Source organism: Lepidochelys kempii, chromosome 17, assembly GCF_965140265.1.
Source record: "Lepidochelys kempii isolate rLepKem1 chromosome 17, rLepKem1.hap2, whole genome shotgun sequence".
Classification (NCBI taxonomy): domain Eukaryota; kingdom Metazoa; phylum Chordata; order Testudines; family Cheloniidae; genus Lepidochelys; species Lepidochelys kempii.
This window is the reverse complement of record NC_133272.1, coordinates 2,647,111-2,671,774: the sequence shown is the minus strand read 5'-3', so window position 1 is coordinate 2,671,774 and position 24,664 is coordinate 2,647,111. Positions and strand designations below refer to the sequence as shown.

Below are 24,664 nucleotides of genomic sequence, written 5' to 3'. Positions count from 1 at the left end.
ACGAACACAGACTAACACGGCTGCTACTCTGAAACTATGATCCTGGCTAATGCAGAATCAGCCCCTCAATTTCCTTAGCACTAAACCTTGCTTGGTTTTTGCTACCAAAAAAAAAAAAAAAAAAAAAATTGTGGAAAATGAAACAAAAACCCACAGTATATTAAGTACTTAGGGGTCTATTCTCCCATCAATAGATTAATCTAATTTCCATTAACATTAGGGAGTTGTATGTGAACACTGAAGGATAAATATAGCTGCAGTTTTTTTTAAAGGTTAAAAGATTTCTAATGCCATAAAACAGGAAGGTCTCTGGTCGGAATTCACATGGCCTGTGAATTCATCAGCTCTACAATAATGGACACACTATTAACAACAAAGTTATAGGAATTTGCCAATTTAAAGGTAACAATAATTTAAAAAATTCATCACAATGATCTTATAATACCTTGGACATAAATGCCAAGGAATTAATTTCCTGACACAATCTCTGCAGATAATGCTAGTTGATCTGCCCTCTTTTCTTGCTTTCATTCTTCACATCTATTTTTTGCTGTAGACTAATTAGTGTCCACTAACAAGTGGACACATAACCGCAGCAGTTTTGTGTATTTGTACTTCCATAAATACTATGTACAAATAATCTTCCACGGAGTCACAATTACACAAAACTTGTGTGGTTACACACACACACACACCTCTACCTTATAGTACAATATCAGGCATGAAAGAATTGTACACAACACCATAACCAGATACCTTATAAGTATTCCTGCACTTACAAAACAGTTGTTTTGATCAAGTCCTGAGCTATGTTAGTAGTTTTGCAATTTGAAGATACGAAATGCCCTTGAGTCTGAACTATGGTCATGTTACAATAACCATTTAATCCATTAATCTTTTATTTTAAGCTTTTCAAGATTTTTAATATGCCAGAAAATAGCAGCATTAGCCTTCCGTAGTTTAAGAAAACACAACATAAGAAACAAACTGAAAAAATTAACAAATTGAAAATGTCAATTAAGACAAATACAACTCTCTCAGTTTTCTAATCATATTTTAAACTAAAAATGTCTTAGTTACTGTTGTCTTTTTAACTGCATCTCTTTCCCCCCCCCAAACAGTAGACAAGATTTTGTTTGTTAAACAGATTCATTAAGAGGACATGGCACATTGCCTTGTTTATGTAGTTAGGTATCAATTAGCAGTCTTTTCTAGGGGGAACACTGAAAAAAACCTCTCTTTTGCATTTTGGCAGCTGATCTTTTCAATAATGTATGAACCATGCTCAACATCAGATTTTTAAAAAGAGCGTTTGTGTCAATCACTAATAAAAAAAATAAAATGAAATGAAAAGTTGCACTGAGGAAAGCCAAATAAATATAGCACACACAAATTCAAACAGATCTGCTGATGGATGCAGCTTCTGCTTTCATTTGGTGCTTGCAAAATAGCAATGTGCCATGTCCCTCCTTTCATATGCTGTTGAAATCATGTCAACACGGAAATAAGCCGAGTGTTGTTTCTCAACATGGAAAAAAGTTAAGTGCTGTTTCTCAAGCTTTGAACAGTATTTAGTATATCAAATATAGATCTCTTCGCTAGCTTCTTCCAGCAGTAAGTACACGTAAAAAGAACCGAACTTTTATAACTCGTGTATCCCATCTCTATACCTAACCAAGGCAGTATCTCTGAAAGGGCCCCTGATTGTTTTCTATAGCACAGCAACAGAAACAATAGTCCTAGGGTAGTTGTCAATATTTTGAAGACTATATACAAGTGTTCACTGAATATTAGAACTTATATTAATTTACCTGTACTCAACTTTTTTACAAGCTTTCTGCTATAATGTAGCCTACATTCAGGGAAAATATACTAAAGCAGAAAGAAGCTTAAACCATTCAAACTATTCTTTTCAAGCCCTTCCCCTCAATAACTAACTTCCTTCAATATAAGTGACCAATATTAGACAAGTAAAAGGAGGAGGACTAGAAAAAGCAGCTCTGAAACACTGCCCATTCTAATGCTCTATTTTGCTAAAGGTTGAATAGCTGTGTATGGAGTGGGCCTTGGCAGAAGAGAGAAAAACCTAAAGTTATATCCAGGCTTCAAAAATGGTAAATCCTGTAAAGTTGAGTAATAATAAAAATAAATAATAATAATAAAAAAAGCAAAAAAAAAAAAAGCATGCTGTATACTTTTGGGGAACAAACAGTAGTGACTCCAGGATGGAAAGCTGAGGATTACAGTTATCCCTATCATTAAGGGGCAGCTCTCTTATCTAGCAGTGGATAACTTAAGGTGTGGAAACAAACCACATTCTAGGCCCAGGGCTTGTGAAGCTGAGCATGGCTCACAGACAACAATAATGCACTTATTTTTAGGAGGGTTTCAAACCCATTGCTGTTCCGCTACATCCATTGGTCAGTTCACAGAATTACTGCAGAGGAGCCATCTGCCTTGCACTCCTGCCCAAATGTAAACCATTCGAAATCATACACACACACAGTTTACAGTTACAGACTAACATGGCTACAACTCTGAATCAGCAAACACAACGAGTACTTGTGGCACCTTAGAGACTAACAAATTTATCTGGGCATAAGCTTTCATTGGCTAAGACCCACTTCATCAGATGCATGGAGTGGAAAATAGCCCACTTTAATCAAATTGTCTTGTTAGAATTGGTAAGGCAACTCCCATCTTTTCATGTACTATGTATATTTATCTTCCTACTGTATTTTCCACTCCATGCACCTGATGAAGTGGGTCTTAGCCCACGAAAGCTTATGCATAAATAAATTTGTTAGTCTCTAAGGTGCCACAAGTACTCCTCATTGTTTTTACAGTCTACAGTGATGCTCATGACTACATCCTTTACACTGCAACATACTTTTTGGACTGGAATTAGGATGCATTCATCTACATTTTCTATATTTTCAAACATATTCAATTAATCCTGACTTCATTAATCCATTTCTTTTTTCTTGTGGTTTTAGGAAGCAAATTTTTAAAATAGCGTTTCAGATTCTTTTCAAATATTTATTTAAAACTAAACAGTAACCCTCATTTTAATTTCACATATATTACATAGCTCCACAACGTCATGTGACCAGCAGTATAACTTTCCTAATATAAAAGACTATTTAGGGCTGACTCTGTGGGATAGTGACAGTGTTACACAGGAGACGTAGAAGGTACACGACAGCTTACTTTGATATAACTTAAGTCACTCAGGGGTGTGGAAAAGCCACCCCCTCAGCAACATAAGTTACGCTGATCCATGAGCCGGCGTGGACAGCACTAGGTCAGTAAGAGATGCTCTCACACCAACACAGTTACCACGGCTCAGGAAGGTGGTGCAATTATGCCAACAGGAGAGCGTCTGAACTAGCAGCACTGCAGCGGTGCTGCTGTAGCAGTTCTAGGATAAGCCTGCCCTGAGATACGACGCCAGTTCTTGGGGAACAAGGTTGCCTTCTGCTTGGCATAGTCATAGATTCCAAGGCCAGAAGGAATCACTTGTGATCATCTATCTGACTTCCCCAGAACTTTCCCCTAAATAATTCCTAGAGTTTATCTTTTAGAAAACTTTTAGCTAACTTTCCCTTGAGACCCAGCTATAAGAGCAGGCTCTCCTAAGGGCCCCATCAGGGTAGAGTGGAGGGGAAAGAGGAAAAACCTATTTCTGTATTCATATCAAAATATCAAACTCTGGTTAGAATGTTTTTCTTCCTACTCAGCCTACAAGAAATCAATTTGTATTTGTATAATATTTATAGACCTGCAAAAGTAATATATGGTTCTCGTTTTTATACACAAAGGTCTAAAGAGGTCCACCTGTCATTTGTTTGTCCAGAGTGTCAGTAAGTTTAAGGAAAACGGCTCCAGTACAAACACCTCTTCTTATGGTTTGTGGGTGACAATTTCCTGTTCTGCTATGAGCACTGATAGATGAGAACTTCCTGTTCTTTTGTATTGTTTTTACTTATCAACAGTTCATTTATTAAAGGCCCTACAAACTCAGCAATCTGTCTCATGCTTTCTGTTTGTCCACAATCAAGCTATTCTTTGGAGGCACAAAGCTTATAGTGTAATATTTTCTGTCAAGAGCAAATATTTTAACCCTATAGTAAAAACAAACAGAATGCTCCTGTGCAAACCAAGGAAAACTTCTTATAACAACATTAAGGCACTACAGTATATTACCCCTGAAAAATCTTCCCAAATCCCTCTTGGTTTCTTTTTCCCCCACATTTGAGTTTGAACCTTCTTTCATGATTTTGCATATACCAGTATAGAATCATAGAATATCAGGATTGGAAGGGACCTCAGGAGGCCATCTAGTCCAACCCCCTGCTCAAAGCAGGGCCAATCCCCAATTAAATCATCTCAGCCAGGGCTTTGTCAAGCCTGACCTTAAAAACTTCTAAGGAAGGAGATTCTACCACCTCCCTAGGTAACGCATTCCAGTGTTCCATCACCCTCCTAGTGAAAAAGTTTTTCCTAATATCCAACCTAAACCTCCCCCACTGCAACTTGAGACCATTACTCCTTGTCCTGTCCTCTTCTACCACTGAGGATAGTCTAGAACCATCCTCTCTGGAACCACCTCTCAGGTAGTTGAAAGCAGCTATCAAATCCCCCCTCATTCTTCTCTTCTGCAGACTAAACAATCCCAGTTCCCTCAGCCTCTCCTCATAAGTCATGTGTTCCAGTCCCCTAATCATTTTTGTTGCCTTTCGCTGGACTCTCTCCAATTTATCCACATCCTTCTTGTAGTGTGGGGCCCAAAACTGGACACAGTACTCCAGATGAGGCCTCACCAATGTCGAATAGAGGGGGACGATCACGACCCTCGATCTGCTCGCTATGCCCCTACTTATACATCCCAAAATGCCATTGGCCTTCTTGGCAAAAAGGGCACACTGCTGACTCATATCCAGCTTCTCGTCCACTGTCACCCCTAGGTCCTTTTCCGCAGAACTGCTGCCTAGCCATTCGGTCCCTAGTCTGTAGCTGTGCATTGGGTTCTTCCGTCCTAAGTGCAGGACCCTGCACTGATCCTTATTGAACCTCAGATTTCTTTCGGCCCAATCCTCCAATTTGTCTAGGTCCCTCTGTATCCTATCCCTGCCCTCCAGAGTATCTACCAGTACGCTCTCCTAATTCTTGTCTGCCAAGCAACCTCTCTCTCTCATTTTAAATAACTTCTTAAAATATATTTCTTCTTTACAGTCATTCCTACATGGGTATGGAGGGATGTGAAGACCACACTACTGACCAGTGTTTTGAATTGTTTAAGGTCTCACTGTGATTGCATTTTACAGCACTCTGAATGCTGTACAAAAAGCTCAATAATTCAAAAGTCCTCAAATACCTAAGCAAAAAGAAGAAGAGTAAATCATGTGATTATACGTGTGTATGTTTTGAAGAATGTAAGGTGAAGTCTGAAAACTTTTCATTTCCCTTTTATTCTAATTTAATATAGACCCATTGGTCCCAACTGCTCTAGGAAATGGACCAGTTGTCAGCAATGGTTCTCCCAGAATTGGTGCTGAAAACCATTTAACTGCTAGTACAGATGTAGCAAAACCATATTCTGCACTGTTACAGAAAGGAAGACTAAGGCCCATTGCTGACAACCATTTTCAGCACTGAGTCAGTTTCCTAGTGTAGATGGGACCTTATTATCTGGGCTTAAATTAAAAAGCTCTTGTAAAACATGTAAGATTAAGAATGTCTCATGGAAAATTTTAGGACATTCAATTACCTTAAATTAGGATCTCGATGCGCATGAGAAACGCCAGTGCATTCTTCCACTGACATCTCAGGAAAGGACGTATGACCCCAATGAAAATTTAGACCACCTACAGCAGAGTGTATTTTAATAAAGCTACACTCAAAGCACTTTTGATTAGGGGTAAATTCTCTTTTACGGATTTGTGAGGGAGGGAAGCATGATCTGCGATTGCCACCCAAACCTTATATACTGCAAATACTTGTATGCAGGACATTATATACTGCCTTATTCTTTTCTTTTACATGGTTTCTCACTTTAGAAGTAAACTGCCACCTTAGACCCGCATCATCTTTCTCTGACAAGATATCTACCAGCTTTCTGGAGGTTTCTCCTTCAAGGCATTCAACATTAGGCACACAGGATCAATTATTTCTCTTCGTTTTGTAATTCATTTCAAAGGGATATGAAACTAGACTTAATGACCCGTCAGACAAATTAAACCAGAATTAATTTTAATCTCCTACTATAACCAATTGGTTTTAACTTGGTATGCAGAAAATCCCTGGCTAATCGCCAACAGTAGAGTAAGTAGAGTTATTAACTGGTCAGTAAATGAGAAAAGCTGAGATGGTTAATCTGTTCACAAAAGCAAAAACTTTCAATATCAGATTTTAGGCTATTGTTGTAGCCCCAAGGCTTAATTACAACAACATGTTATCCTGACCAAGTATTCACATGAAACCAGACAAGACCTCAGCTGGAAAGACACAGCTCTCATCTTGACAAGGTGAAAATGTGGGGCAAAGATTCAAAGTGAGGGACCCAATAAATAAATAAAATACAAATCTGGAAATAATCACAGTAAAGGTTTTTATCGGACATCCATAAACCTAGCATCTAAGCACCTGCAAAAACTGAATTAAAGCAACAGAGTCTAGTGAGCTATGGGCTTATCTACATGTGAAATGCTACAGTGGCATTGCCTACACACCGTTGGAAGGGGCTCTCCTGTCTGAGTAGGTAATCCACCTCCCCAAGAGGTGGTAGCTAGATCGACGGAAGAATTCTTCCATCAACCTAGCCCTGTCTGCAACTTAGTTCGGCTTAACTGTGCTGCTCAGCAGGTGTGGATTTTTCACACCCCTGAGTGACAGCTGGGTCTACCTAACTTTTTAGCATAGACCAGGCCTTAGTTTCTGCCCCCTCATCATCAGGTTGTTGGAATTTGTGCATGCGGATGCATACACACTTGTGAGAGAGAAAGACACCTTCTCCTCCTCCTCGTTTAAATTTTTCCTCTTAGTTGTTGTGGGTGAAGATTAGGTTGTATATAAATTCTGCACTTCAGTCTGAATCTGGGAAGGGCCTATGACCATTCTTCTCTCCTCTGGAAGAGAGGTGTATGGTTCTTGTTCACAGAACCTATCATCCCACATTTGGAATCTCTTCTCTGTGAAACATGCTGATAGTTCTCAAAGCAGGTAATACTGGCTTCCTAGGTAGAGTGTATGTAGTCTGGATTGATGAAGCAATTTACAGTCCTGGAAAGTCCTGATAGTAGTGATACAGTGGCTGCAATGGTAAAGAAAATAAATTCTCTCTGTTTCTATCCTGATTGTGGATTAGGACCACAGGAGATTCTTGTATTGAATGCTTCTACCTTAGATTTTCAACACAGGCATTCAAATGTCCTTCCCTCCCTCTTTCATTATTGTAGACTATCAGAAAATCATGGTGATATAATAGTGTGGTGCCATATTTCTGGCTGCGTTCGGTGTACGATCATAGCTCAAGGAATGGTAGGTTTGACAAAATGCTATCTGTTCACCGTTGTTTTCTCTGAGGATGCTGTTATGTTTAACTGGATCCATGTGGTTATGAAGGTAGACAACAATGAGAGCCACCATCCTGTTTGAGGACTGTGCTTGGAGAAGGTTGTGGTCTGCCAAAAATAGGAGGGTGATTTTTGCGCTCCCTATGACCCCTCCTAAACTCAAAAACACATCGGGGCCATATGTGTAGGATTAGCCGGTTGGAGACAAGAGGTGGTCAGTTCCAATACAAAGTTTGGGAGGATAGCATCAGAGATGATGTCTGCGAAGGTGCTGAACTCGCTGAAGCAAGTAAGTCTTGGGTTTCGCCACCATAACAGTCAGCATACCTCTTGGTCACTCCAGGACACCTTTTATGTCTGGAGGTCTGCAGACAATTAGTACATCTATGATTATTTTAACTGTTGACTCACAAGTTAAGTGGATACATTTAGATTGTTTTTTTAATACCTGTGGATGCTCTTTTCCATTTAAGGCCGGATGGAATTAACAATCAATCAACAACGTGAGATTCATTATAAGGGTTCCCCACAGCTTTCATTTTAAGGGGCAGCATTTCTAATGTTATATTGTTATAAATTAAGGCAGGGGATAAGATGCAGGGCTATGAAGCACAGAAAATAATTTTGGCCCAAAGTAAGAGAACATCTCTAATAATAGCGTAAATCCTTCCAGGATATAAAAATGTGTTAGAGTGCTATTTCATCAACTTGCTGAAATCATTTTAATTGTGGACATTCACAAAACAAAAGCCAGTGGAAGCCAAAGTTGATCCCCAAAAAGACAGCAGAATTAGACTATCATATTGACCTGTTCACATTGTTTCTGAAAACCCTACTGTATATATATTCCATACATTTTAAATACGTGATTAGTTGTTAAATATAAGATAGGACAATATCCAAGAAGCTGGCAAGGCCAGCTATCCCACTACATTAAATGACCTTGTTTGCACACTGACAAAAAAAAATGATCTAACTTGAGTTAGCTAACACAAGGTAAAATCCTAATGATGACAAGACAGCTCATATTTCACATGAGTTAGCAGGTCAAGCTAAAGACTATGGGCAAACCTACTCTAACTCGACCTGCTAACTCATGCAAAAACTATTAACTGCTCTGTCTTCATTAGGATTTTATCTTGAGTTAGCTAACTTGAGTTAAGAACATATCCTTTTTTGTAGTGAAGGCAAGACCAAAGATAACTGGATCACAGATCGTAAGTACAGTACTTAGTTCTTCTCACAACACATCAGGAATCTCAGGATTTGACTCTCATTCATAATAATGCCATCTCATACAGCTTTGGCAAAAAAAAGAAGCCTTAAAGGAGCCTTAGTTACACCCACTTTAAGGCCCTGTTATATTGCAAGAGCAGTGTAAAGTACCATGAGAACTTCTCTAAATAGGGAAATTTACTGGAATAAGAGTCTCCATACAGGGAGTTATACTGCTATGACCACACTAAAGTTCTGCTGGTGCATTTCCCTATGTAGACAAGCCCTCAGTGTAAAGGAGAAGACTGCAATTTCTAAAAGTTGCAAGGACAGGGAAATCTGCATGGAGGGATCTTAAGAGATACGGAAGCAGGCACCCCACTTGCTGTAAATGAAGTATCAATTAGCACCGAAAGATGGTCTATTAAACTCCATAGACAGGAGCAGAGCAAGCAACAATGCAGCAGTCATACAGACAAGTCCTAGATGAAGAGGAATATAGGGGACAGATCCTTTTGAGAAATTTATTTCTGATACATTTTCTGTTCTGCGTTATTTTTAAAGACTCAAATGATGTATTGCTATAGTCTATGTGCTCAATAAAAGACTTTCTAGTGGTAAGGGAAAATAAAACACAATTTTAAAGATTTTAACACTGAAAATAGTGAAAGAACAAATCCTTCCCTTGCTATGACAGCCACACACTAGGTTTTACCTAGCGTACTAGAATTAACAAGCCTCCTTTCTTGCTTTATTAATTATTCATGACTAACACTTCATTTAAAGAGAATTTCTGTCCCACTAACATGGACACTTTGCTTAAATGAGCAAGCCAAAGGACTTTCTTCTACAGTAACTTACATCCACTAACCAGCTTGGCGACAGTGAGCAGACTTTATAAGATATTATCACCTTTCAAATCCTTTCTAACAGATTCAGCAAGGATGCAGACAAAATCTTAATGAAATATGCATAGTAACATTAAAAAAAGGGAACACAAGTTTGGTATCTAATATATAATCACAATGACCAAGTCAGGTGTGCAGATTCCCCAGCATGGACTTTATTAGAGTTCAGTTATAAATACACAATCTTCAGACATTCGAGATGTAGTTCTGACTGATAAAGTAGCAGACAGGAAATGAAACCCCTCCCAAATGCTGCTCCTTATCTTGAAAAGCCCTGAAATTATTACTGAACTAATAAAGTAATTTTGTTTAAAAAGAAATGATTTTTTTTTTATAAAGGCAGTTGTGAGATTATTGCTTTTTGCTGGCTGTGTACCATGCTGACATAACATGGTAAGTTTTGTATGATTTGTTATAGTGGAGTCTGGTAGTAAGGACGTAGTTAAAGAGTATTTCAGCCTCCATTACAAATCCTTTGGAGGAAAGGGAATTTAACTTAAGCTTTTGTTTAGTTATAAATGTGACAATAAAATTTGCCATTTGCAATCTTTACTTTTCATTGTTTTGTTTTTATATGTAGCATATTAATTAAATGACTGAGATGCTTTCATGAATTTCAGCAAGGCTTACCAGACAGCATCGATTATTACTCACATGCATAGAAAAATGTTTCTGGACAATAGCATTTGGTTGCTGAGACATGTAGTGCAAGTCCACAAGCAGTCTGACCGAAAACTAGTAATTTTCCCACTCATCAATTTCAAATCACTGAGGTCTCTGCAGTCACAGAATTTTACACAGATTTTACATTCTACAACAAAACCAAGATGATGAAATCATTATTTCACTGGATTTATTTTTTTTTCTCCTCTCTTTCTGTGTAGAAGTATATGTACTGGAGAGCAAGGTGATCCTAGGGCTTGGCTTGGGACACCTGTGTTCAAATCCCTGCCACAGACTTCCTGAGACACCTTGGGCAAGTCATTTAGGCCTGGATCCACAAAAGAGACTTAAGTGTTATGATGCTGAGCTTCACAGCGTATAACTTTTAGAGGCCTAAAAAAATCACTGGAACAACACTGAGATCCACAAAGCCTGACTTCGGCTCCTATAAAATGAATGGGGAGAGATAGGTGCCTTAGAACGTGATGCACAAAGACCGCATGGTAGGCAGGGAGCCGTCTAAGCTAGACAATGGGAGATGCAATGAGAAGCCCCACTCCTCTCTCTGAATTTGGTGCCAAGTCCTGGCTGCAGAGAGGCACCTATCACTGTTCGAGAGTCACAAACTGCAGGCAAGACAGGAGTTCAGCTGCCAAGGATCTGCCACCTTGCAGGTGAATGCCCTAACCACTAGGATACAGAGTCATTCTAACTCTTGCTCTGGCCTAATCAATATTTAATTTAAGTGGAACAACTTCAATAGGAGAGATTTAGGGAGATCCAAGCCACAACATTCCATAGCCAAGTGTTTGGGGCTCTCTCCTCAGGCGGGCAGATCACTGTTCAAATCCCTTCTCCTCCTCCTCAGGCACAGGGAAGACTTGATCCAGCAGTCTCCCACATCCCATGTCTAAGAGGACCATCATGATCATCTAGGCTGACCTACTGTACATTGCAGGCCACAGAACCCCACCTACCCACTCATGTAATAGATCTCTAACCTCCAGCTGAGTTACTGAAGTCCTCAAGGCATGATTTAAAGACTTCAAGTTACAGAGAATCCGCCATTTACACTAGTTTAAACCCGCAAGTGACCCATGCCCCCGCTGCAGAGGAAGGCTAAAAACGCTAACCACTCAGCTAAAAGTTGTAAAGTCCTCCTCCGCCTGCTCCTCCCCCTAGCTGTTTTGTGTGCAGTTAGGCTACCTCTGAGCTCGCCTACTGGATCGGGCCCTGCATGTGACTTAGGTAGCCAAACAACCTCTCTCCCCTACTTTGTGAATTACTCTGGGACTTAGGTGCCCAGTCACCTAAAGTAGGGCTGCAGTGCACACAATCAGAGCCAGAAACATAGGGAACCTTTACGGCAAAAACTTAGGCACCAAGCGAGTCCAGGCGCTTACAGGATTAGCTGAGCTGGAGGTTTGTGGATCACAGCGGTGCCTAAAATCAGGACTTAGGTGCCTAAATACATTTGTGGATCCCACTCTTGGTCACTCTGTGCCTCTGTTTCCCTTCTGTAATATGGCATTGCTACTTCACAGAGGCAGTTTGTGAATTGCTCAGAAACTATGCGAATGAGGGACCTCAGATATAGTGTTTCTTTTCCACTTGGATTTGCTCTGGATTTTCCCCCCACACAAGAGAAAAAAAGAACTCAAGTTTAGCTTTAGAAAACCAACAGTAATATTAGGGTAACAGATCTCACCTACATTGAAAATTTTTAGAGTGGAAGGTGGAGTGAGCATAATATTAAATTAATTAAAACATTTTAAAATTAGAGTTTGAAATTCATAGACTGTGGGCATGATTAAAATTCTCAGAAATAAATTTTGGTTGATAAAAACCATAACATTATACTTCGATGCTGAAGTTAAATATATTGTAACTCCACCTCCAGAATACTTATCTTCTCTTTAACTATAGATCAACATTTAAAGAGGATAAAGATCCTGCTTTAAACTCCTTTGTTATACCCCAATTTAACAGTATGTTCCTAAGATAATCAATTATTTTTATTTGTAAAATACCCAGCTCTATCCACCTCGCATTATACGGCCATCTCAGTGCCTCAATGACAGGAGCATACCCCGAACTGTAATTTGCATGGGTTGCTGCACCCTCTGCTGGAGCAGGTAGAAATTATTAAGTTATTAACGATAGGTTTCAGAGAAGCAGCCGTGTTAGTCTGTATTCACAAAAAGAACAGGAGGACTTGTGGCACCTTAGAGACTAACCAACTTATTTGAGCATAAGCTTTCGTGAGCTACAGCTCACTTCATCGGATGCATGAAAGCTTATGCTCAAATAAATTGGTTAATCTCTAAGGTGCCACTAGTACTCCTTTTCTTTATAAGTTATTAATATATTTTTTAAAAGTGAGCTGGATAAATTTAAACATCTTGTATTTTAAACAAACTAAATTTCTTGGTTACTAGTAAGGCTACAGGTTATTCAAACTAATAATACAATTTCCTTTTAACCATTTACTTACTTTTTGCATTTGTCCAGCTTGGACAGTAAAAATTAATGAATCAGTTTCGGTTTTGCTTCTGATCCGTGCTCTTTCAGGTTCTCTCTGCTGCAAAAACTGTATAGCAATTACGGTTTACACTGAATATTTTGGAACAAATTGTTGATTTCTATAGGGCTTCTGATTTTTAAATATTTCATTTTAAAAATCTAAATGTTGGCTAAAATTTGAGTTGACAATATTTTCTTTAAATTAATGTGCTGATACTTTATGCTCAAATTATTAAGGTAAAGGTAAAAGAAAATGCAATAATCTTTCCTCCTGAAATGTTAAAGGGATATGGATCCATTAAAAAAAAAAAAACACACTGCTATCTGAAAATGTGAAAACTAGTACTGTGAATTGAATGGGATTAGAGGGGGGAAAATAACTATTTGTAGTTTATTTACTTTTTGTGTATAGCCATTTCCACCTAAGGGAGGAAGATTGGGAGCGGGACGGTCAAGGAGGGGCGGTGCTCAAGTGCATCAAGGAAAGCTCCGTGTCCCGCAACTGGTGGGATGGGTACTGCAAGGAATAGCGAGATCTAGGCGGCAACCAGTGCCATTGTGGAGAGCGGTACCGTGAGGTCGACAGGTGCCAAGAAGTTGGACCTTGCCTCAATGGGGAGCGGTGTTGAGAGAGTGACCACGACTGTTGCCGTGCCGGAGATCTGCGCTGCGATCGGCAACTTGGAGAGGTGCGGTGCTGCAATGGAGAGCGGTGCACGGAACGAGGATGGTCTGAGCAGTGCCGCAAGGTCTCAGACCATGACCTAGACCTCGAGCGGGACCACAACCTATCAGCTGATGACCACCTAGAGTGGGGAACAGCTCCGAGGATCGGGGCTGCAAGACCAGTGCCGCGAGTCAGACTGGCACGTAACATACGTGCGGTGCTGGGACTCAGAACAGCGCTGGGACTCAGGCCGGCGCAGTGATGCTGGTCTGGGGGCAGATGGCCCAAACATTGCCGGTTTGCCCCTTGATGGTACCGGGGCTCGAGCTGATGGAGGCCTTGAGATCGGGGACACAGGCGCAGTCATCTCAATGAGCCCTCTAGAGGCCTCAAAAGTGTCCGGAGTGGAGGTCAGCGTGACCTCCTCCACCTGCAGAGAGTCTGGTGGCGTGGGGCTGCCCGGGGGACCGAGGGCCCATGCGGGCTGAGGCCTACTGGAGGGTCTGTCAGTCTTATGGGTGTCCTGCTGGGGCTGCAGCATCTGCTTCAAGCCTCTGAGGAAGTCCTCCCATGGCCTGCTTTTTACAGGCGGCCAGGGAGGGGGAGCAGTGCCGGGGGGAGCGCTTCTGGGCCCCGGGAGATCACCAGCCCCTAGGAGGGCGTGCCGAGTCCTTTTGCAAAGCTGTAGACGGCACCGCTGGAGGAGCACCCTGCATCGAGGCGCTCGGGCCCAAGTCTTGTGGCGGATGGAGAGCAGACTCCATGTAGAGTTATTTCAGGCAAGCGTCCCTCTCCTTTCTGGTTCGGGATTTAAACGCCTTGCAAATTTTACACGTCTGCCTGGTGGGCCTCTCCCAGGCACCGAAGACAGGAGTTGTGCAGATTGCCGTGGGCATAAGCTTGCCGCAAGAGCTACAAGGTTTGAAGCCCTGGGATGGCATGCCCCATAGGACACTCGTTGAAGGGGAAAACCCTCAACTGCTATAAACTATACTTAACACTAGAGATAATGACTAAACAATTAACTAACAATGGGTAACTATATACAGAGATAAGTAAGATAGCTAGGGAGTAGTAGACAACTGGAGAACAAGAAACCACTGTTCCAACAACTGTCACTGGCAGTAAGAAGGAACTGAAGGGGGGTCGGGCCGGCAGGGTCGTATATAAAACGCCATATCGGCATCACTCCAGGTGGCTCCACAGCCGGCCCGACGGGTGGCTGCTACGGAAAACCTTCCGACAGCCGTGCATGCAGCGTGCACACACCTAACTGGAACTGATATGAGCAAGCACTCGAAGAAGAACCAGAGTACATGTTTAGGTAAGTCATGTACTAGCAGTATTGTACACTGTCCTAACGCTCGACTTGAAATGTCATGGAAGTCATCATCCAGAAATCAAATTGCATCATCAAGGAAAAGAAATACAAAAAGTCTATGGCATTCTTCCATATCCCAATCAACTACTGACAAAGCAGGAATTCTTTAAACTCTACGAAGTTTAGATTTCTAGAAGATCATTTCACTTCCTAATTATGCTCCATGCCAATTATGAACTCAATTTTTGTGAATGCTTAACAAAAATAAGCTGTCAAAGAATCTTTGTGAGGTTTGGCCCAGATCCTCCAAACATGTACTTAACTTTACTCTCACAAGTAGCACCACTAAATTAAATCAGACTACTCACATAAGTAAACTTAAGCGTGTGGATAAGTGTTTACAGGGTTGGGACCTTTGTTTGGATTAAACACAAGGATGAATTATTGTTCATCCTTAAAATTTTACAATCTGTTTACAAAAACATCTGACTAGTGCAGTTACTTCATTCTGTTCCTGAGACTTACGAGACATTTCATCTTTTATTTTGTCCACATGAATAATATGTTCAACTTGCTCACCCAGCCACCAAACAAGTCTATGGAATAGAACATGTCAGACAGAGCTACAAACATAGGGATAGAGTGTAATTTTACCTGTATAGACTCATAACTCACAAGTGATAAACCTGCGATAAATTATACTCCTTTTCACACTATACAAAGTAACTTCAAATGCGTATGGCATAACCAGACAACTCTCAGGTGCACAACTCTGACTATTTCTTACCTATTGTGTTAAAATAAAAGTTTTCATACACATCAGGGTTAATTTTGCACTGTTTTCATTAAGATTCAGATAGGACTTCAAATGAAGTTGGATCAGGCTATTAGAGCACTGATTTGTATTTCAAAAATACCTAAAACAAAATGTACCCCTTAAAAACAGTACAGAACTCTGAACTTTAAACTGCACAATGTTCTTCAGAAATACCCCAGACTACACACTTTTAGAAGCATTAGTGCAGACTTATTTTAATTATAGAGACAAGCTGAAGAAATGAGCTGTTAAAGGTCTTTTGAGTTCTGGACATAACAGTTCCAGAATAGCAAAAATCTATTTCAAAGAACCATTTGCCTACAGAGAAGTTAAGTACTTTGCTCAAGATCACACAAATTAGCGGCAGAATCAAGGAAAGAACTGAGAGCTCCCCAGGCCCAGATCTTTGCTTTCACCACTAGATCATGCTACTCAAAAAGGCATTTTTGGAAATGAAATGTATATTGAATTTGGACTTCTTTTGTTATTAGCAGGCATCTGCCCATAAAATGTTCCCAATCGATATTCAGCTCAAAGTAATCCTCCATTTAACGTACTGAAAAGCAGCAGAATGAAATGTACATTTCAGTGTTACTGTGGAGAAAATTATTGATAACTAACCTCCTCATCAGAGTCATCTGCGAAGACTGAATGTTTCTTCAACATCAGAGTTTTCTGCAATGCTTTCTTGGGCAAAATAAGCCCATATCTGGAGAAAAAGGTTAGAAATCACCCTTTTAGTATTATTGACAATAATACGGTAATATATGTATTATATTCCAAGACAAAGAAAACAACCACCCAATTTTAAAAACAGAAAATAGCACACTAGCAAAATCAGCATCAGTGCCACAGTTATTGGGCATAATTTAGGACATTTGGTACAATGTAGCCGACCTTGTCACCCATTCATACGCTTCTCCTACAGCAGTCTTCAAGCTTTTTCCCATGCCACCCACTCTCCAGTCAATGCCCTTCCAGAGCTGGTCCACAAAGCCAGTACCCTCTCACTTAAATCCCTCCTGAAAGCCCATTTCTACCATAAGAAGAAACTAGTTCGGGCTCTTTATTCTGCAAAGGATTAAACACGGGCATAATCTCATACACACGCACACCTCGAAAAATAATTTCCACCAATAATCAAAATGAACAGATTAATAAATTCACAAGCAGCATTTTTCTTACTTGAGTTTGATTTAAGGATCTTTACTTTGTATATTTTGATGTGATATTAACAATTTGTGTTTTAATGGTTATAATGTTTTAACTTTTTGAATCTCAACATCTGTCATTAAATAATTATTGTCTGCCTCCCGTTATCTAATGTCCCATAATTTTACGCAACTGTGAAAATTTAAATTGATAAAAATTGAAAAAATATTTAAAAATAAAATCGATATTATTCATTGAAATTATAAAAAAAAATAAAAATCAAATTCTGCCAAGCCTACAAATAAACATTTGTCTTTCTTAAGAGATTAGTTCTACTCTTTTGGGAAGGGTTTGTTAGTACGAAACATGCAGCAGCATTCTCTCACCAACACAGGATACTGTGAGCACATCAAACCTGTAGCTGCTCCCTACAGAGGGTTCCTGTAGAAAAGTGGTTCTTAACCAAGGGTACGCGTACCCTCAGGGTACGCAGCCGTCTTTCAGGAAGTACATCAACTCATCTACTTATTTGCCTAGTTTTACAACACGCTACATAAAAAGCACTAGCAAAGTCAGTACAAACTAAAATATCGTACAATGACTTGTTTATACTTCTCTATATACTATACACTGAAATGTAAGTACAATATTTATATTCCAATTGTTTTATTTTATAATTATATGGTAAAAATGAGAAAGTCAGTCATTTTTCAGTAATAGTGTGCTGAGACACTTTTGTATTTTTAGGTCTGATTTTGTAAGCAAGTAGTTTTTAAGTAAGGTGAAACTTGGAGGTATGCAGGACAAATCAGACTCCTGAAAGGGGTACAGTAGTCTGGAAAGGTTGAGATCCACTGCTATAGAATATCAAGTCAAGTTCAAGGTCTCAATACTATTTTCAAGGCATGCAGAGGCTTGGGCCCAGGCCATCTAAAAGATCACCTATTATTATTTATTACTTGTACTGCAGAAGTACACCATGACCTGAAGATCCAGAATTAAGTGTGTAGTTGAAACTCTGCTCCCATGCACAAATGAACTCTATGGTGCAAGAAACAAGAGCTTTCTCAGGGGGCTGGTACTGGACTGTGGAACAAACTCTCACAGGAACGAAGGACAATCCCAAACCTCACCACCTTCCACTCCAAATTAAGGCACACCTCTTTGACTGGCCCTCTTGTATATACACACACAGAACAAGAGATACATTAAAAACAAAAAACATACCAATAAAAAACACTCCATTGCACACACAATTCCCCTCCCTGCCCCCAGCAGGATGAGAGGGAAGGAACTACATGTGACAGATGTTAGTCATGCCACTTAAGGCACTACTGGAAGGTGATGAGTGCAGTAGAGGTGGGTAGGGAGACAGGCTGCCTGCCTTGAGAGATGTAGCTAGGTTGATCTAATTTTTAAGTGTAGACCAGGCCTAAGAGCTCCTAGGGGCAGGGAACATGTCTTCTTTCCTGTTTGGAAAGGCTTTGTGAGTTGTACAGGAAGTAAACAATAATAAATTTGACCCCAAAATTAGATTTGGGAAAAACAAACTTTTACTAGCTCTAGACCCAATGATATATTTCTATTAATTTGGTGCAAGAAGCTTCCAGGATAAACAGTTGCTTTTAAAACAAACAAACATTCCCTTGCAATGTTTGCCCTCTCCAAAGTTGCAGCCCTGAGACCCTAGAGCCCAGATTGAATAAAACAAAATGAAGTGATTTGTAAGTCATCTGCTTATCATACAGCCCCAGGTGAAGATTGTTTCTGAGCATGCCTTGGTCCACCACACTGTTTTGCAGGGGCCCACGTGAGTAACCCCACTGCCCACAGGTGGTGTTTTCAAGAGCTGCCCCACATCCCCAGCATCTGCCCCATGTTCTCATCTACCCTCACCATCCCATCCCCTGCCCCCAACTGTATCACCCTATCTCCTTCCCCAACAGGACCCCAGACTCCCCACCAATCCCAGGCCCTGGTGACCCCCCTCCGTGTCCCCCTGGGGCCCTATCCTCTCAGCCTACCACACACAGGACCCTATATCCCCAAAGCCACTCCCCCACATTGTCATTCCCCCAATGCCACCATCCCCCCAACTGGCCCTCATGTCCCCTCATCTCAACCCCATTCCCTTTGACCTCATGGGCCTCTCCCCCAACCTCCCCTTCCCTGCCCTCCGCCATGGCATCATCTCCCCCAGGGGCCTCTCCCCCATGGCACCACCCCCTCAACACCATCACCTCCCAGGCCCCCATGGGGGTCTCTCCCCAACCTCCCCTTCACTGCCCTCCCCCCTCGCACCACCCCCTCAGCCCCATCACCTCCCAGGCCCCCTCTCCTCCCAGTCCCTTCCCCCAGGCGCTTCTCCCGTCCCCAGAGTCTCTCATGGCCCCCCCCTGACGCGCCCGGGCCCCCCCCTGACGCGCCCGGGCCCCCCCCTGACGCGCCCGGGCCCCGCTCACTGCTTGCTCGGCGCCGCCATCTTGGGGTCGGGCGCGCTGCGCTGCTGCATCCGGGCACCGCCGCCTCCCGCTCGGCGCCGGTTCCGCCTCGCGCCGCAGGCGGGACGGTGGGGCCGGGGGTGGGGGGGGCTGATATCCGCGCGCGGGGGGCGGGGGGGCGATATCCGCGCGCGGCGGGGGGGGGGGAGGCATTCAGCCCGCCGGGGCGCGGCGGGAAGCTCGGCCGGGCTCAGACGGGGCGCGCCCGAGGGTCCCTGCCGGGTGAACGCGGGGCCCCGTGAGCGGCGCGGGGGGGGGAAAGCCGCTTCGAGCGACGCAAAACGGGTCTCCCTCGCCGCCCCCGTGCCGCCCTCGGGGGCGTTTCCCTGCCCCGCCGCAGGGCAGGGGCGGCTCGGGGCGTACTGGGGGTCAGGGCCCTGAACCCGGCTCTCCGCGGTAAAACGCGGCGAGATGCTGTTCGCTTTTTGGGGGGCGAACGGATCGCTCGGCCACGCGGGACTCCTGGCGTGAGGCGGCGGGCAACCGGCTTTCGCCAAGCGACGCTTCACCTAGGGCAGTGCGGGCACCCGCAAGTGCTGGGGCTCCCAGCTTTTGTCAGCCTGATCATCTCTCCGCGAGTGAAGGGCCTGAGCCTGCGGCCTGCCTCCCGCCCCGCCGGGCGCGCTCCGGGCCTTTGGCGCCCGCCCGCCCGCTGCCAGCAAAGCGCCCGTGCAGAGCAGGCACCTGTCGCTGCAGGTACCTGAAAAGGGGAAACAAAAGCAGCGCGCCACTACCACAGGCGCTGCAGCCGAGTTTCCCGCCTTTGGGGAAATCGCCGGGGTCAGCGCACCCGCAGGGCAACGGGTGAGCCCCGCCCTGGGAAAACCACCTTCCTGAGCCTGGTATCGCCCCTGCCCGCTGCAGACCCTGAACTAGCCAAAGCCCTGGTGTGTTACTTTGACTCGCTGAAACAAACCATGTCATCTATAAGCACCCTACCTTTTTTGTTCCATTCATGAAGCTTAGTAAGTAACTTGTATTCACAATGAATTGTTTGTGAGCATCTTCTGAAGGGACAAGTGCTTGTGGTTATCAGTATAATATCTGTAAAGACATTGTTCCTAGAAATATCACTGTAAGTGACCTGAAAAGCCTTTCCCCTAACAAAAATATGAAACCCACTTGCCAGTTAGAAGCAGCTATCAGATAATCACCATCATTTTATATGGGGAGGTTAAAAGCAACCTGCAATCTCAAATTAGAAAGTATTTGGTAGACATCACACTTTGTCAACTAAATAAAGAAAAAGAAGTTTAATTTCCCAACATTTTATTAAAAAACTGATTCTGCCAAAAGATACTTTATTGCAAAGATGGAATCTTGCAACAGAGCAGTAAAGTTTGCTGTAAACAAGCTTTAACCCAATAAGAAAACTCCTGTCACATTAAAACTAGAGGGATTTTCCAGAATAAGTGTTCTGCCCATTGGGAGAACTAAAAGCATGCTCTTCAACAATCTTTTCTGGGCTTAAAGTGACTTTGAAAATGTCACTTTAGGAAAATGAATCTTTGCTAAATACACAATTCAATTCGGAAGGGCTTTTTCTGTTATCGTTTATGAATCATGTAATGTGCTAGACATACAAGTTATATTTGCCCTCTTGCTTAATCCTCTTCTCGTCAGAATTAAATGAAAACCGAATGGTATTCTCTTCAGTCAAGTCTCTTGAGTTTAGAATGACCCACCTATGTTATCAGAATTATTCCTTTTAACGTTTCTAAATAAATTACTTAGATATTCCTAATGATTTTCTACACCGGGTAAGCAACTTATGTTTATTAGCTATGAATAGCAAACATAAAGCCAAACATTTAAAAGTAACATTAAATAATAGAATCACTAGGGTTAGAGGACAGCAAAACTTCTGTTGACTTATATGCAATCAGACTGGGTCTTGGAGTCAGAGATGCTAAAGGTGAATCTTGTGTATGCTGTAGTTCCTTTGTGAGCTCTATTAGTGTTAGACAGGTAAGTGCCCAGTTGTACAGGTATTCAGCTGGAACAGAGTTATGCTTCCACACCTCTTCTCTAGGTATACCTAAAACAAACAAAATCATAACACAGAAGTCCATTTCAAAACTAGGGCCAGTGCTCTAGCATGACCCGCTCGCATAGATCCCTGTACCCATGTGGAGTCCAAAAGTTTGTGGAATATTGCACAAGCTCAGGGGTCCCATACTAGCAGATTCTAATGCAGAATCATGACCTAGAGTTTTTCACTTACTAAAGAAATCCAAAGTGAGCATCCCAAGAGTCAAACTGCCCCAGGAAGTTCCTACTTTAAGACTTGAACTACAACCATACTTTCTAGCTGGATGAGAATTAGTAACCATCATCCACTGCTGCATATTTGATTGTTTCTATTGCAGAAAAGCTATGTTGGGCAAAGGCAAATTACTACTTTATAAACAGCCATGGAATATTAATCCATGGCTGTTTAGAAAGTAGTAATTTGCCTTTTCAATCCATTGAATTTGGTTTACAAATGCTATAGATTTTTTAAAATGAGACAAGCAGCATTCACGATTGGTATATTAGAATGCTGACACCTGCTGGGAGCAAACAAACCCTCTCACGTTACTGTCTGACTATTCTGTGCAGTGTAGTTGTATCCTCCTCCATCCCAGGATATTAGAGAGACAAGGTGGGTGAGGTAATATCTTTTATTGGACCAACTTCTGCTGGTGAAAGAGACAAACTTTTGAGTCACAAAGAGCTCTTCTTTGTCTCTCTCATCAACAAATGTTGATCCAATAAAAGATACCTCACCCACCTTGTTTGACGATTAGACAGCAAAGTTTATTCTTGTGCTGTTAGATGTGTTTGCATGTCTTTCAGTTTGGATGGTTGGAATGAATCAGCCCTGTAAATGTGCTGGAAAATTCAGGTCTGGGTTCAGTAGGGCAAATCAACCGAGTTTCACCTGAGCTGAACTTGGCCCATTGAGTTTTAAAAGGTCCTTTTAACATGTGCATGGTTGAACCAAAGAAAATAATACACTTGTGTGTTGTGCATGCATCCAACTGTGCACTGACCCAAAGACAAGGTAATAACATAGCCTGGCAGAGGCAGGTAGAAAGACCTGTTGAAGCGTAAATACAAATATTTGATATTATATATTAAATTCCTTTGATAGTTGTTCTTAGAGGAGCTGTAGGAAGGTGACTTATTCTCTCTGGCTCAACTCTCACTAAGATCATAGATGAGCTATAGAAGCTACCGTCATGTTTAGATGTGGTTGTAGCCAACACAGTCTAGCCTGGTTTCTCTGAGCAGTGTTTATTTTTCTCTGAGACCCATGCTTCCCACGCCATGCTATAACCTAGTTAGTCTCTATAGCACAATTTTGTTCTCAGACATGTTTGCTGCCTTTTAAGCCTGTCTGCCACATCCTCAGTGATTCAAGCTGGGATGAGCCAGACAAGATCCTTTCCTTCCCAGTGCTATTTAGTTCTTGTGGAATTGTTAGTATGCATACATTCTTTCAACTTGATGCCATGATTCTTCCTAATTATTTTCCATTTGTGAAATCTGAATTATGTACCAACCAGGGATAATTATTGCTGTCCTGGATTGCCTGCAATAGCAGGGGACTGGACTTGATGACCCCGGAGGTCCCTTCCAGTTCTGTGTCCTATAGTCCTGTCCTTTTATTTCTGTTCGTGGTCACTTTGGCGAGTTATACAAATCTCTGCTGCACGTAAGTCAGGGGTAGTCAATAGGTGGACTGGTTTCAGAGTAACAGCCGTGTTAGTCTGTATTCGCAAAAAGAAAAGGAGGACTTGTGGCACCTTAGAGACTAACCAATTTATTTGAGCATGAGCTTTCGTGAGCTACAGCTCACTTCATCGGATGCATACTGTGGAAACTTCCACGGTATGCATCCGATGAAGTGAGCTGTAGCTCACGAAAGCTCATGCTCAAATAAATTGGTTAGTCTCTAAGGTGCCACAAGTCCTCCTTTTCTTTTTGCGAATAGGTGGACTGTGGACCAAATCCGGACTGCGAGATGCTTTTGTACAGACCCCAAAATCTTTTTATTTACTTATTATTATTATTATTATTTTCTCTGGAGTCTGGCCTTTGACTATACCTTGACCAAGAAATTTGGACCTTGACAAAAAATAATGACTACCCTGACCTAAGTTGTGAGAGAGATCAGATGTGTCCTTGCTGTTCATCAGGTTGCTTTAGAAGGCAGACATTGGTCGAATTTTGTCCTGACTTGTTTTAGTTCATCCTGCTCTGAAACAGATTAACTGGTTGTACTGATTTTAAATAAGGGTGTGGAAGTTCCTCTAGAACGTCCATATGAATCCATAAAGAAATCAGTTAGATGCTTTCAGAAAGTCTCTTCCATGGCACCCTGATTTTATTTTTTATGGACTAGTATGTTTTATAGATTCTGCTTTAATTAAAAAATGTAATTAAATGTGACAGCTGTTACTCTGTAATCTGGTTTGTTGTAATGGGAGGTTTCAACTTAATAAATCAATTATGTATAAATCAATTCCATCTTTTACTGTTTACTTGTATTGTGATAGGATTTGTGCTGGGTGCTGTGCTAGGCTTTAATACTAGACATTTGACATTAAAATGCTAGTAAAGGTGAGAAAAGCAAAGTGTTTTCTCCATGTTCAGATTCTGAGGTTAAAGTTTAGTTGCCCTTTTCAGCTATTTTGATATGTACCAATTAAAGGTAACTAGTAGGTGCACAGCATTAAAGGGACCTGGACTAATTCTGATGTGTATACCACGGAGAAGTTTTATTTTACTTCCACTCTCTCTTGCTTTACTGGTACATGGTGTAGGCAGTTAAGTGCTTCATATTATATTACAGTACAGGTGTGTGGCGCATGTGAGGAAAACGCAGGAACATGTATCTATGTGAATGTTGTAATACATTTTGAAATTGATACATATGACCGTCAGTGGTATTGCATTTAGACCACTGATTTGTCTCCTCAGTTCCTAAATCCTAATTGGTTTGAGTCCCAGAATAGGTTACATGCCACGTAACTGTTCCTTTGTAGAATAGCAGCACCTTGTCTTTTACAAATGTAGAACTATATTCTCTCCATCTAATCCAGGGCTTGAATTGTGGGGAAAGAGGGGCTGCCTGGGGCTGCTCTTGTTGCTGCAATAAATTAGTTTAATGTCAGAAGGGAAGGAGCCAGGCCTGGTTAAATGTTTACTGTTCATGCCTAGGCTACATCTATAAAAAGGTACGTGTCAAGGTAGTATCAATAAATAAGCCAAGTTTAATTAGTGAGTGCCAACCGCTCATCTGATTTTCACAGACCCTCCATCTAGCATCAGCTCA

At 41.8% G+C, this 24,664-nt stretch overlaps 2 protein-coding genes and 1 pseudogene across 6 annotated transcripts in view; all 3 read right to left on the bottom strand.

Moving 5' to 3' along the window:
* The window catches only part of NSRP1 (nuclear speckle splicing regulatory protein 1), a 33,001-nt gene extending 12,941 nt beyond the window's left edge, over window positions 1-20,060 (bottom strand). Inside the window, exons 1-3 of one of the 5 annotated variants that reach the window (XM_073315666.1) lie at window positions 20,042-20,060; window positions 16,310-16,397; window positions 12,855-12,950 (exon numbers count right to left, since the gene is read on the bottom strand). In XM_073315666.1, the coding sequence (XP_073171767.1) occupies window positions 12,855-12,950; window positions 16,310-16,354 (141 nt within the window). In that variant the 5' untranslated portion in view covers window positions 16,355-16,397; window positions 20,042-20,060. Of the gene's footprint in view, window positions 1-12,854; window positions 12,951-16,309; window positions 16,398-19,302; window positions 19,419-19,850; window positions 19,956-20,041 lie in introns of those variants that run through there. The other 4 variants (XM_073315663.1, XM_073315664.1, XM_073315665.1 and 1 more) reach the window with 4 other exon arrangements.
* Window positions 20,046-20,197, bottom strand: LOC140899908 (U1 spliceosomal RNA; annotated as a pseudogene).
* Window positions 20,198-21,102: 905 nt separating this feature from the next.
* Window positions 21,103-24,664, bottom strand: part of EFCAB5 (EF-hand calcium binding domain 5) — a 56,008-nt gene continuing 52,446 nt past the window's right edge. The window contains exon 21 of the mRNA XM_073316004.1: window positions 21,103-21,379. Coding sequence (XP_073172105.1) covers window positions 21,165-21,379 — 215 coding nt within the window. The 3' untranslated portion in view covers window positions 21,103-21,164. The remainder of the gene's footprint in view (window positions 21,380-24,664) is intronic.